Genomic DNA, 15,347 nt, shown 5'->3' on the forward strand with positions numbered 1-15,347 from the left:
CCTGTGACACACTTCCTCCTGCAAGGCCGCACCGGCTCCAACATGAACACACCTGTTAATAGTGCCACTACTTATGAACCTTGGGGCCATTTTCTTTCAAACTACCACAAGTAAACAGAAAGTAAAGAAAGTGATCTTACAGGGAGAAGCTCATCTGTAAAGTACCTCGACAGCTCCGTCATTGGCACTTACACAGAATGTGGGGTATAGTGGTGTGTGCCTGGATGTAAACTCCTCTAGATAAGGACTCGGAGGCAGGAAGACTCTCTGAGCTCACCAGCCAGTTCGGCTGAATCAGTGCACTCCAGTTTCAGTGAGAGACTCTTCCTCAGAAAATAATATAGGGTGCCACTGAGAAAGATAGCCCATGTTGACTTACACATGCTTGTACACACATATGCAGACATAAACACATACAAATGAATGCACACACACACACACACACACACACACACACACACACTAGTTTAAGAAAAATCTAAGAAAGTTAAGACAACTTTTCTGTGAGAGAAGTTTTTATGTTATGGTACAGCCTAAAGGAAAAGGTAATAAAGAACAAAAAAAAATGTAATTCATTTAGAGAGGACAAAAATGAGAGTGGATGCTCTGACTGAATAATTCAGTAATACCGAGAGCACATATAAAACCCATCCCCAGAGGCAGGGTGAAGGGCAAGGAAAGAATACATGTGAAGGAGAATGCAAGAGGTCCACACGGGGCAGAAAATAATGACAGAAATTGGAGACAGAAAACTATGAGCCGCATCACAGAGCTGAGGCAGACCTGGAACTCCTGAATCAACCACACAGAGAAAAATCATAAGGTTTTTTTCTAATTTTAAATTAGTTATCCCTGATGCCTAAAGAGACAACACTCAGGAGGAGAGGCCCTTGGTCCTGCCAAGGCTCGACCCCACAGTGTAGGGGATTGTCAAGATGGGGAGGTTGGAAGGGGTGTGTGGTTGGGGAGGGGGGAACATCCTCATAGAAGCAGTGGGAGGGGGGATGGGACAGGGAAACCAGGAAAGGAGAGGACATTTGAAATGTAAATAAAAATATCCAATAAAAAAGAAAAGAGAGGATGAAGTTAAAGCAAGTAAGGCAGGCCACAAATTGATAACCAATGAATGTAAGAGAACAGTGTACATGATTTTAGAATAGCTAAACAGTTGAGTATGGTGTATGCTTTAAAGGTAATCTTTCCCAAATCCTCGGGGTGTGACAAAGTTAGGGATGCAATAAAATGAAAGGGAGAGACAACATTCATCTAAAGCAGCTAATGTGTGGACATATCATTGTGGGGTATTTGTGCTTTTTGCTTTTGGGAGTTTTGTTTTTGTTTTGTCTTTTGGTGTTTTGAGCCACAGTCTAATATAGCTCAGGCTGGCCTTCAACACATAACCTTCCTGTTTCCACCCCCAAAGTCTTGTGGCCTGTGTGTGTGTGCGAGCAAGGGAACAGAGTACACGTGTGTGCACGGGAGGTCTGAAGTTGAAATCTAGAACCTTCCTCAGTAACTCTACTTATTCATTAAGAAAGGGTTTCTCAATTGATCCCAGAGATTGACAATACAGCTAGTCTATCTAGCCAGCATGATATGAAAATTCCATGTCCCTTTGGAGAACTAGATACACAGGCAGCCACCATGCCCATCTAGCATGTATGTGGGGTCTGGGGACCCGAACTCTGGGCCTCGTGGTTGTATAGCAGGTACTTAACCCACTAAGCCATCTCACCAGCCGTTATGTTTTGCTCTCAGTATCAAGTAAAACAAATAATTAAACTAATTACTCCAGAGACTATGAAAATAAAACTGCTAAAGCCTCTCATTCTGGGGTCAAAATGTCAGAAAATAGGGAACGATGTTTACAAAGTCTTAGGGGAAAAATGTTTTAAGTTTTAAAAGAGGAAGTTTTAAAAGAGCCTGCCTAGCATTTGCAAAACCTTAAATCCCAAAACAGCAACGAACAAAAGTATTACAGAAAAAGAAACAAAAACGAAAACAAAAAACAAAAAAAAAAAAACCAAAGAAATGAAATTGCTATCCTAGAACTGAGTACCAGGGTTTCAGAGAGATTGGCTTGTACACTCCATGGCTAAAGGTATTGATAGGTTTATGCCAACTGACCAAGGATGAAATAGAAATGAAGAAGTAACAAGGAAAGCATAATTGAAGATGGTATATTTCAGGCATTTAAAAGGGTATCAAAACGATGCTTCTAGGTTTTTAAGCAATAACTAGGTTTATATTAGAAAAGAACTTTCAAAGAAGAAAACACTTATTAAGATAATAACAACAGGTGAGAATACCACCTCATATGGTGTACCCAAAATAAGTGTAAGTGTTCTCAAATTAATTAGTTTTAAAATACAGAAGTGCACTAACTTTAGTGTCAAAGATTCATACCCACACTGAGAACTGAAACTGGGAAGAGAAGGTAAAGATGAGGGAAGAGAGAGAGAGAGAGAGAGAGAGAGAGAGAGAGAGAGAGAGAGAGAGAGAGAGCTTCTACTAAGTAAACAACGGCAAGCATATTTAGACGTTAATAAAAGTGGGGAAATATTTTATGCACAGAGCATAAGTCTCATGTGTGTGATATACATGAACGTCTCGTGAGTCAGAAATAAAAAATCAAATAGCAACGGGAAGATATTAGAAGTCAATTTAGAGAAGAAAAACGTATAAATGTCAAAATGTTAAAAAAAAAAATCTACCACAATGGGTAAACAAGTCCAGCTTAAGGCCTCAATGTTGTTTCCTAAGTTTGAAATTTTAAAAAAATGGTGGTGGGGGCTACAAACCCTCTTGGAGTTAGGGTCATCTGTCACTCTTGCATGCTGCCAAAAATTAGAAGAGGTACCGTGACAGATCGTCACACAAACCGCAGCCATGTTTTAAATGTTTATGAGGAAGCACCTTTGCTTCTAGGAATTTATCCAAATAATCAGAGGCCCAAACACACTCAGGGTACAAGCCAAAATCAGAGATAATAAATAACCCACATGGCACAGGGACAAGACAAGTACTTAAGGAAAGATCTCTACACGCTACTACTGTGCCTCAAAAAACATGCTGCAGAAGAAAAGCCATCACATCCACAACTGCTCAGATGTCATTCAAAGCTGTCACTCTGTACCCCAAGAATACAGAGGAAAATTGCTAGATATATACATATAAACACATCGAGAAGGGAAAAATGTGAGTGAGTAGAAGCTATCTTTTGGGTGTTGACATGCCTGGCAGTTTTTATTTTCTGTGTATTCATTTAAAACACATAATAAGAGTTCGCAAAAATACACTCAGGGTCATGTGAATACAAATTTATATGATTGACATCTGAACTCTGCCTACTCCAAGTTCTCAAACTGGCACAAGCCAAGCACTGGGCAGGGTCACAGTAACCAAGAGAGAAAGTTCATTGAAGTGAACACCAGACAAATTAAAAGTAAAGATGTGGTCCCACCATTCTGGAAAATTCATGGTACAGATACTCCAGACAGGTCAGGATGGACATCAGCTAGCCAGAACATCCAAAGAGTAGCTGCTGGTGGCCAGAAAGCACCAGGAAGTCACAAGACCCTAGTTCAACACCACTGGTGTTGAAACTCCAGTGGAAACTGCTATGGGTATCAAGCCACAGTGAGCATTTGTATAGTTCCCATGAAAGATTCTGGGAACTCCAGATGAGCTGTCACAGATATCTGTGCTAACCACTCAGTTCCTCATTTCTAATAATCGAATATTTAGGAACTCACTCATTGACAATTCAGCAGCAGAATTTAGCTAGATTTCTCTTATCATCAAAAATGAAATTAAACTATTTACGAGATCAAACAAAATGATTAAATGTTATTGCAAATAAATGTTCCTAGTCCCAATTGATAATACATTTAATATTTGCTTTATTGTTTTTAATTATGTGGTGTGGGGCATAGGGATCTGTATATGGGTGTGTGCTTGTGAGTGCTGCTACTCACAGAGGCCAGAAGCACTAGATCCTCCAGGAGCTGAACTTAGAGGCAGCTATGGGACATCCAAAATGAATGCTGAGAACCCAACTTAGGTCCTTTGCAAAAGCAGGACATGTTCTTTGCCACTGAGCCACACCTTAAGCCCCTAGATTATATATTTATGTATAATTATCATATATATTTAAATTTTGAATACTATGTCTTAAAACTTTTAAAATGTGTCTACGGCTAGGGATATAGCTCAGTGGTTCAGTCTAAGATGCATGAAACTATGAGTTCGGTCAATAATATCACATGTAAAAATATTTTCAAAGTAATGCCAAAGCTGCATTCAAAGGAAAATTCATAGTAGCAGATATTTTCATTATAAGGGGAGAGGAAAAAGCACATAAAAACTCAACCCTACAGTTCAAGGTAAGAAAGATAATTATTTTAAGACTACAAATAAAATGGAGCACAGAATACATCTGAGGGGAAGTAAATCCAAAATGTCAAGAATAGACTTTGGCAAAGTTTACATGGAAAAGAAAGAATTTGTTGTTATATTTTGGAAATTCTTAGTATGTCTTTTCTTCTGAGTTTTATGCATGGCCTTTTCCTAGGCAATCTGAAATATCCTGTAGGGTGCATGGAAAACCTGTTGAGGTTTTACTGAAGGGAGCAAGGAGAAAGGAGATAGAAGTACTCCCCTTCAGACAACAGATCTTGCTGCAAGTACCAGAGAATTTTCCAGAAGGAGCTTATACATCTGCCTCCTTTTACATTCAGCCACATGACTGGGAAAACACTTCCCCAGTCCCTTCCCTCTGCTTCCCATAACTTACCATTAAAGCGTATGCTTCAATCAAGATTGAATTTACATTGAGGCAAAAGGGGGAGCCATGGGTTCTGGCTTACTGAGAGAAGATTGGGACAACGGCAAGGTTAAGCAACGGCACAGGAGGGTTGCTACCTACTCCAATTTAAAACAAACAAAAACAACAACAAAAACAATCATTCGACTTTACCAATGACGACTTGGGAGTCAGACGCTGGGGTGAAAGCCTGTTGGCCCAGAGAGGCAAAGAAAGCACCCAGCTGACCTTCCTCCTCAACCAACATCACAAAAGAAAAGAGAAGTTCTCCTTCTCCACACTGTTTCAAAACCGTTCAAACTGAATGTCCCTTCCTTCTATTTTCTGTGTGCCTCTCTATTTGTTCTCCCATTTTCCTCTTACTCTCTACGACTTTGCCCTATATTCACTCCCTGTCAGCTGGCTGCTTGCTCCTCCTCTTGATCTATGACTTTCTTTAATCCTGTTTAAAATAATCAGAAAGCTCTTGGATTAAGCCTGTGGGCTAGGGCCGGGCCACAGCATGACTAGAGACAAGTCTCTCCAGTAAATAACACAACCTTGGGGTTCATAGTGTGATCAAATGTCCTGCAATGGACAGAAGCAAGCATTTCGGTGACAGACTAGAACAGACCGAAAGGAAATCCTCAACAGATCCCCAAGAGGTGGTATCAGGATGCCCTCTGCCTTCTGGAATTCCAGCAAGAGCAATGCCTAGGGGAGAACGAGAGAGCCACAAGCTGCGGTTCTTACGATAGTCATTATTGGGAAGCTGGCCTCCAAACAGAAAAGGGTCTTTACTTTGCAGACAGGAGAGTTAAAACATACCATATCGCTGAACTCCAGCTTCTACGTCCCCTGCCCATGTATTATCTTTGAGCAACAAGAAGTGGCAAAAAGCAATTTGATACATGGAGTGTGCACTTCAAGAGAGGATGGATGTTATCAGAAAGAGTTGCCTAAACTGTCACACATGCACTCATAAACACACACACACACACACACACACACACACACATACACACTCACACTCATAAACACACATGTGCACACATACACAAGCACAGACACATGTACAAGCACATATACAGACACACGTGCACAAGCACACATGCATATGCACAAGCACACACATGTATGCACAAACACACACACACACACACACACACACACACACACTCAGAGGAATTTGAGAACAGGATTTTGGCTCCATGTGGTCTGGGTTTGACTCTTGGCTGCACAACTCTATAACAAGTGGAAATTATTTTGTGTTTCAATTTCTCAATCTATACAATGAGAACTGTTTCTTTTAGCAGTTCGAAAGCATAAATGAGTTAGTAACTACAAAATGCTTGCATCAGTGTCTGCTGCACTAGAAGCATTCAGGGGATGATGGCTACTCTTATTATTGCTAAGATCAGTAACAAGGAAGAGTAGAGCAGCCGCCGAGAAATGGAAAAAAAAAAAGCCAGTTTCTATACATAGCCAAGCAGTAGTGAATTACCATTTACTCCCCTGCTCCACGAATAATGAAAATCATGAATGAGAAAGATATAAAATAGATCAAAGGACAAAGTGGGCTCTTTTTTGTCACAAACACAGCAGTCTGGTTTAAACAAAAAGAATGGACCATGTCCGGTAAAAATATAAATTTCCTATACTAGTTGAAGAAGTATGCCAAGTAGCTCCTTCAAGAGAAGGATGCCATAGAAATAAAAAATTATTAAGTGACCTCTGGAAAGGCCTGGGACTAGACAACTAAGGAGTATATGCTTTTGAACTTCCCACAAGGAAAACCCAAGGGTGAACAGTAGTTGATTGACTGCCTGGCAGACAGAAGGCCTCGCAAACTCATTGAATAAGAAATGCCACTCCTTCTGTGTACATAGTTAGGCCAAATCAAAAGTTTCACTACTCCAGGATTTCCTAGTGTCCCTAACAGACTCCGAAATTCCAATGAGGTACCTGTTGTAGCCTGTAATAGTTCCCGAGTACAGTGTTTCTTCCAAGTACTTCCAGATCTTTCTGAGGATCAGGCCCAGAGCCTTGTGGGAAGCAATGTCCAGTCATGCAATCAAAAGATTAAGGTGGATTCAAGAGCCAAGAATATACAGAAGGATGAAGAGGAAAAGAGACTTAGAGGGAAGGGGCAGTATACAAAATTGCCATCGAAACAGCATACTGTACCCAGCATGCTCCAGAGATGTGTGGAAGCAGAAATTGATTCAACCCTTCTAGGAAGCAATTGGAAAGAAATGTGATTGAGAACATTAAACGCATGTTCATTTTGACCTAATAATCCAACTTTCTATCAGTCCTTCTACGGAAATGAGTCTGACTCATAATGACTTATATGACTTATATACCAGAATAGACTTAATAGAGTATCTCCTAGCAAACAAAACAAAATGAAGACAGGAAAGCATTTAAATGGGTAAAGGAGAAATTATTAAAGAGACTACAAAATATTAATATGGCGAGTAACTAATACAGAGCAACATTGGCTCGGAGGTGGTAAGACCATGTTCAGGTCTATGATCCTTTAGGGAAAAAAGATGACAAGCCACAAAATACAGTCTCACATGTATTTTTCACATATAGGAAATAAACATTACGGAGTCTCTGAGTTAATATTAATTCCTTTATGTACGTCCCCTGTCTTTCTGCATTAGGTTACTGCTATCATCAGAAGACTAGATACAGACATCCAGTAATTACTGTACACTAACACACACTCATAATGTGTGTAAGAAATGTAAGTCCTCGTTCATCCGGGACAAACATATTCATAACACATGGAAGAATTGCATTCCTTCAAGTCTGGATCTCAACGCAGATGCATTTTAAAACACAGAAAACAAAACCTGCCAACCAAATCCCTCAGTAAAGATAGGTGAGTGGCTCCTGGGGGGGGGTGTTCCACATACCACTATCTAAAGGATTCAGAGCCCATTTTGAGAGTGTAGCTGTTTTACTGTCTTGGAAGAATCTGACATGGAGAGATATCTTTTAAAAGGTTGATGTGCCTAGAGTATCTCTGTCTGTCTGTCTGTCTGTCTGTCTGTCTCTCTCTCTCTCTCTGTCTCTCTCTGTCCTCTCTGTCTCTCTTTGTCTCTGTCTCTGTCTCTCTCTCTGTCTCTCTCTGTGTGTGTATGTGTGTGTGTGTGTGAGAGAGAGAGAGGAAGAGAGAGAGAGAGAGAGAGAGAGAGAGAGAGAGAGAGAGAGAGAGAGAGAGAGGAGAGAGGAAAAAGAAGAGACAGAGAGACAGGCAGAGAGAGACACGCAGAGAGAGACAGGCAGAGACGGAATCAGAGAGACAGAGAGAGACAGAGAGATACCCAACCAGGCAAACCACTCAAGCGAGTCCCACGGGTTCAGCCTTGTCCAGTCGTTGCCCACCCTCCCCTAAGGGCCTTAGTACCTGTTCCTGGTGCGTGGCACTGGGGTCGTAGGGCTCCAGAGCGTCTTCAGTGCAGCCGAGGTACCGCCGGTCTCCTCTCTGCTTTCCTCCCCCAACATCCTGCACAGCCAGCGAGAAAACTAAGTTATGACACCGCGTTGGAAGACAGTGGCTGGCAGACTGGGCATTGCGCTCCAAGCGTAACCAGAGCATCTTTGTGCACCCCATCTCCCGGGATGGGTCCTCAATCTTGAAGTTAGGGAAGAAAAAAACCTTAGGACAAGAAAACTGCGAGTAGAATGGGGGAGTGCTGGATCCTGGCGGGAAACCTCTTCAGCAGGTTCCGCTCCGCAGCTCCCTCGCCCACAGAGGCAAGATTGGGAGCCCTCCCAACCCCGACGTGTCCCTTTCCACTTCATACCAAGCCATCCGGCCAAGCGTCGCCTCTCTGCGACCCCTGAGCCCCACCCTATCCTCAAGGAGCTGCTTGGTCAAAAGTCTAAGAGTGGTCAATCACCCGGATCTTTCCGGAGGGTCCCGGGAAAGCAACGCCCAAAGCACAGCGTGGGCGCACCGGACCTTGCAGGTGGGGCGAGTTGAGGCCGGGGAATTACCTGGAGCGGGCGGGCGCGTCGGCTGGGCACCAGAACAGACGCAGAAGGAGCAGCAGCATCAGGCTGCCTACCAGGGCGAACAGCGTACCCCCGGGTCGCATCCTGAGCCACGGGCGCCCTCGCCGCCAAAGCTGCCGAGGCGAAGCGCAGCCCGGGCGGCACCGACTCGCCGCTCCGGTCACCGCCGCCGCCGCCGCCGCCACCGCGGCCGCTGCCACGCACACCCCCAGCGTTCAAAGGCGGTGGCGCGGGCCCGCACTCTGGGGGCTGCCCGGAGCCCAGCCTGCAACAGTGTTGCCGGGTACGGAGCCAAGGAAGCAAGCAGCCTCCGGGCTCGCCCGCTTCTTTCAAGCCAGCCCCTGGCTGCCGAAGCTGGTGGACAGCTAGCAGATGACGATCCTCCGAGCTCGCCTCTTGTCCTGCCGGAGGCGCTCGGAGCCGCTGCGGGCTCTGGTCGCTGCAGCCGCCGCTACCACTGCCGCTGCCTCTGCCTACTGCTGCCGCCGCCGCCACGCGGGGTCACCTGAAGGTTGGGGTATGAGCGCTCAACTCCGCGCTGATTGGGCTCCAACTTTTCAGCTGCTCTCACCTTCGCCGGAGTGCACGCTTGGCCCCAAGCGACCCACCCAATCACAATGCGAGTCTGCTGCGAACCTGGGGCCACGATAGGACCTGGAGGACTGAAGAGAAGAGCAGAAAGGGCCCACTTCAAAAAGTTTGCAAACTGAGTTGCTCAGCTGGATCCTCCCACTTGCCTGAAAGCTGCCAGGGACTTGGTGACATTTGAGCAGACCTTAGCATTGCATGGAAGTAGTCACCTTCCTACGACTTAATGTGGACAGTTGACACCAAATTACCAGGAAATCTTCAAGGGCCGTTAGTCTACCCACCTTTGGCCAGATTCATCTCTGCCTGTTTTTTAAAACTGTTTCATTGGACATCTTCGTGTCCAGTACTTTGTATTATCAATGAGCATTGAGTGACAGGTTGGCTGCTTATAAGGGCGGAAATGAGTAGTGGTGACTGAGAGACTATAGCTCTCAAAACCTGAAATGTTTACCATTGTTTAACAAATGTTTTCCAGAAAAACAGATCTGCCTACTGCCAATGGAGGTGATCTCTGGATTTTAAATTCTGGCCTAACACAGAACCTAGTTGGAACTATAATGAACATGAGGATTTCACCAATAAGAGAAAAATGAATCAACCAATCATAGGCAGCCAGCTCATCACACCATTCCAATAGTTACCTACATGTAGCCAATCAGGTGATCACTCTACTAAGACTCTTTGTGCCCGCCCAGCAAAAGCTTGCTGCCCACTCACTGCTGGGCAGATGTCCTTCTGTTTCCTGTGCTGCCTAATTCATGAATCCTTTGTTTAAGTAAATCATTGACATTAATTTATTTAAAATATTTCTTTTCTCGTTGCTGTAGGTCGATAGACAGGTCAAGGTTCAGTGGGAGACTCTGTGCAAAACAATAAGGTAGAGAGTGATAGAAGAGCTCAATACTAGCCTCTGGCTTTTGTTCCTGTACATGCGTGCATGCACACCTGTACACACACACACACACACACACACACACACACACACACACACACACACGGAAGGCAGGAGTTTCCTTTCTTACTACTTTGTGAGGAGACAGCCAAAGGCCAACTAGCTGTCCACCAAGAGTTCAGTCTTACCATGAACTTCACAATGCTGGAACTCTGATCTTGAACCCAATCCAGATCTTTAAAAATACATTGTGTCATCCACCCAGGCAAGAGTATTTATGAACAGCTGTTAACTGACGAGGAAAAGGACGCTTGCTTCGGATCACATTGAGGAATAGCTCACGGGAATCGCATTTACTGATCAGGACTTGATGCACAACTGTGAGCCAACGATGAGGTGATATAATCTGGCTTTCCAATTATTCATTTAGAAAACTACCCCAACTCTTTTAGCCTTGAGTTACGCTTCACAAGCATAGTCCATCATCTGCCCCCCTGCCCCTGAGATTGGTCAAGGCTTCCTCTGCTCGATCTGCAACTCTAGATCCCTGAAATACTTCAGCAGAGCATAAACTTCATCATTTGTCAAAGGGGTACTTCCTCTGATTATTCGTTCTACTTTAGAAGAGCTGAGATCATTCCAAAAGCAACCTCAGTGCTCTAGAAAAGCCAGAGTAGTGGCTCCGTGGATAAGGTGGATCAACCGGACCCCAGATTACAGCACCCATACAGACAGCTAGGCAGCTGGGCCTGGTAGCCAAGCCTGTGGCTCTAGGCAACACAAAGGCAGTGTGGGGAACGGGAGATCTCTGAGACTCTCTTCCCAGCCAATATAAGCATATTCCTATCTCATAAATACCATAGAGACCAAGAGCGGAAGATACCCATTGCCATCCTGTGTTTCCCCGCCCCCAGCCACACACATTTAAGGATTCCTAGTTTCTGACACCAATCTGTATCTACTGGAAAAACAATTGGTTAAAACCGAACCTGAAGGTCACACATAGTTGATCAGTAAGCAGCCGATGAAGTGAAACCACTTTCAAACGAATGTTATTCTCAAAGAGGAGAAGGATTGGGAAGTAGACGTTAAATGTGACTACAGATATGATTTTTTTTCTCTACAGCTCACCTCTATAATGAAAATGTTACTAACCAAGAAGGAAAAAAGCTGCTATTACGCGACGGGACATTTTTAGGGATTCAGTTGTTTATGGGGCATATGATACCTAGTAATGGCCGATACATTCTAACGGTGCTAAAATGATGTGTAGCAAGTGGGCTCCACAGATAATGCACTTGCTCTGAAAGCCTAACACCTTGAGTTTGATCCCTGAGCCCATTGAGGAAGGAAAGAGTCAACTCGTAAAGGTTGACCTCCGACCTCCACACACAGGAAATGGCACACATGTGTCTGTACTCAAGCACAGACATCCTGTGTATGTGCACACACAGAGAATAACAAAATAAATAAAAAAATATCCAGGACAAAGGTTAAGAAAGTAAGACAAAGTGGCGATTGAGTTCTACGTAGTCAGAAGTTTACTCCTACATGCATGGGGCGGGGGGGGGGGGGGCAGAATGACCCAGCGACAGAAGGGTTGCCTGGCTTCGGAAGAACTACTGAGTTGTGTTTCCGTGTAGACAGCTCACACTAACAATAATCTGCAGAAAAGGAAGAGGGCATGAGGCATCCACCAGGAAGCTGCAATTTCACCTAATTTACCACAGTTTAATACTTCAGCACAGCAGGGCTCAAGGCAACTATAAGAATCACCCCCGTACTGGGTTCCTTAAACATCCTTTGCTGCAAATGGAATTGCTTCCTATCATGCCGGTGGCTACAGTCGGGGGACTTACAAGAGCCCATTTTAATTGGGGAACCAAGTGTGAGTTTATAAGGGGAATTTGACACTGGGAACTGTAAACCCCCATCGTTTAAGTCATGAAAGACAAGAAACTTACAGAAGCATGAAGTCATAAATACTATTTATCAGTTGAACACTGACACCAAAGAAGCTATCAACTTCCTACTTGCATGTTTGACCGCCAAGACCTCTGCCAGGGAAGATACGGGATATGGTAAGACCAGGAATCCAGACCTGAGCTCAAGCCTCCGTACCAAACTAGTGTGTGAGCAGACAGAACTCAGCAAATCTGTGTGTTCTAGGTGGATAGTGGGGTCCAGAAGGCATCTTCTGGGATTTCTAGAATCTTGTGTCTTAGAACAAGCAAGTAGACCAGGGATGTGTGAACAGGCAGAGAAAAAAGACAGTTCGTTAAGAAAGACAACATTTTGGGAGATCAGAAAACAGAACAGGTCGGACGCTTAATGGCTCTAGTTTACAAAAGATGCAATGGTTTATGGGTCATTTAAACAGAGCCTGCCTTCTCCTGCATTTGTTTACATACTGTATTAATCAGGCTTCTCTAGAAAACCCAATAATCCAGTAGCTTCTCAGTTCACAAGACTGGAGAGCTCAGCTGGTTTCCATTACATGCCAGAATCCCAAAGAAGTAAACTTTAGTGCCTGTGAAGGGATGGACATCCTAGCAAGGCGAGAGCAAGCAGGCAAAGAGCAAAAGTTTCCCTCTCCTATGTCCTTACCTAGGCTTCCAGCAAAAGGTGTGGTCCAGAGATGAGTTTTGCCAGCTTTTCAAGTGGTCTAGATTGAAGGTTTGTCTTCCCAACTCAAGATCTTGATTAAAGCTACAATTTCCTACCTCAGAGATACAAATTAGGAGTGGATCTTTCTACTTCACATTAATCAAAAACCCCTCAAAGGTATTAAGGAGGGGTGTTGTTAGTTAATTCTAGATGTAGTCAAGTTCACAGCCAAGAGTAGCATCACACCTAACATGCATGTCCTGTCTCTTGATAGTAGTAGTAGGTTTCCACTCTTTCCTTCTGTCACTGGCTTTTTCACATGCAAATTGTGTGTGTGCATTTATGTGTGTGCACAGATGTGTTGTATTTATGTGGTGTGTACACACATGCGCGTGTAGGTAGAAGGCCTGCCTTAACACTCTGCCATATTTCTTAGAGACAGTATGTCACTGTATTTTGAGCTAGATTGTTCACCCATCTGCAGACCCTAGTGATTCTCCTGTCTCAATTCCCCATAGTGCTGGGGTTACAGGAACAGGGGTGGCCATGCCCAGATATTCACCTGAGTGCTAGAGATCTGAACTCAGGACCCCGTGCTTGCACAGCAATCATTGTTAGCACCCGAGGCACAACCCCAGCTGGAATCCCTTCATTTTGATTCCCTTTCTCTGTCCTACTATTCTGACTCAGGTCCAACATTGACTTCTTATATAATCTTCCCCATTCTCTATTCATTTCCACCCCCCCCCGAACATTCTTAACTTGAAGAAAATGACTTTGAAAAGAAAATGCTGGGCCATTTTTACGTATTAAAAAGTTGTTTGAATAATTGTAAATATTCCAGAAACTTGAAAGTGTTTCTATTTGGGGCATGTGTTTTATACAGTACTAACAAGTGTCATTAAGCAACAGCAAAAGAGACAGACCAAGGAAAACTAGACATGTATAAGCTACCCATACGCATAGACTTCAGGATTCATGAAGATAAATACCAAGTACAAACTGTCTAAACAATGCGTGTGTATGTGTGTGAGTGCATGCGAGATATGTATGTATATATATATATATATATATATATATATGATACTAAATATATCTATCTTCATCTATTTAGACATCAGATAGATGGAGAGATCTCCATGGGTATAGGAATCGTCAATATAAGAAAAGGAATGAACGCTTTGAGGTATAAAGAGCCGATGCACCAGGGAACCCTCATTTACATGACATTTTCCCCTTTCTAGCTAGAAAGGGGAGTATCTGATGTCTCCAGACTGCCTGATCGGTTTTTGCAATATTAAAGATTTGTGAGAATGGCAGGACAATACCACATTCATAACATTAAATGTACTCCTTGGAGAGGAAATTCATAAGAATTGTACAAGCAAGGCTGCATACTTTCAATAAATCATAGGATATAAATAAAAGCAGAAATCATTTCAAGCAATCAATGACCATGTAAGAGGGACACATCTTCAAACATGTCTTACTGCATACATTTATCCACTGCTAATTGAATATAGAATATGAAGGGATTCTAAGAATGAAGTTGGTCTAACTTTAAGAGTAACTGAAATTACACACAAAAAATTAGGATCATCACTTACTTTACAAAATATGTATTTAATGTAGGAACATTAAAATTCAAAAACAGTGCCCTCTGAAATAAACGAGAGGTCGTAAAAGGCAAAAGAGAAATGCAAACCAGTACAAAGGGAAATCTGTTGGACTTATGTATGTTCCCACTGCACATTGTCCCTCTGTTTTACTTTTAAAATGGGCCAGAAGTATACACTGGAAAAAAGAACGCATCTTCAACAAATGGTGCTGGTCTAACCGGATGTCTGCATGAAGAAGAATGCAAGTGGATACATATTTGTCACCTACACAAAACCCAAGTAGATCAAACACCTCCACATAAAACCAGATACACTAAATATGATGCCAGAGCCTGACAAATACAGAGGCAGATGCTTGCAGCCAACCATTAATTGCAAATGGGGTCCCCAATGGAGGAGTGAGGGAAAGGACTGAAGGAGCTGAAGGGATTCGCAATCTATAGGAAGAACAACAATATCAACCAACCAGAGCTCCCAGAGCTCCCAGGGACTAAACCACCAACCAAAGTATACACATGGAGGGACCCATGGCTCCAGCCACATATGTAGCAGAGGATGGCCTTGTTGGGCATCAATGGGAGGGGCAGAACGTCAGGGTGGGGAAGTGGGAAGCAATGGGCAGGTGGGTGAGGAACACTCTCACAGAAGCAGGGGGAGATAGCAGGTTTCTGAGGGGAAACCAGGAAAGGGGACAACATTTGAAATGTAAATTAAAAACATATCAAATAAAGAAAGAATTTCGAGACATTGATATTTGAAAGGAGAATAATGAAAGGAAAAATTTAAATGTACTAAAATATTT

General features: G+C 43.4%; 1 protein-coding gene across 2 annotated transcripts in view; it reads right to left on the bottom strand.

The window, feature by feature from the left end:
- St8sia6 (ST8 alpha-N-acetyl-neuraminide alpha-2,8-sialyltransferase 6) overlaps positions 1 to 15,347 on the bottom strand; it is a 182,351-nt gene that overhangs the window by 120,569 nt on the left and 46,435 nt on the right. The window contains exons 2-3 of one of the 2 annotated variants that reach the window (XM_087590272.1): positions 8,819 to 9,498; positions 8,226 to 8,324 (exon numbers count right to left, since the gene is read on the bottom strand). In XM_087590272.1, the coding sequence (XP_087446398.1) occupies positions 8,226 to 8,324; positions 8,819 to 8,919 (200 nt within the window). In that variant the 5' untranslated portion in view covers positions 8,920 to 9,498. 2 annotated transcript variants of the gene reach the window in all.

This window comes from Rattus norvegicus, chromosome 17, assembly GCF_021556685.1.
Source record: "Rattus norvegicus strain SHRSP/BbbUtx chromosome 17, alternate assembly SHRSP_T2T, whole genome shotgun sequence".
Taxonomy (NCBI): Eukaryota; Metazoa; Chordata; class Mammalia; order Rodentia; family Muridae; genus Rattus; species Rattus norvegicus.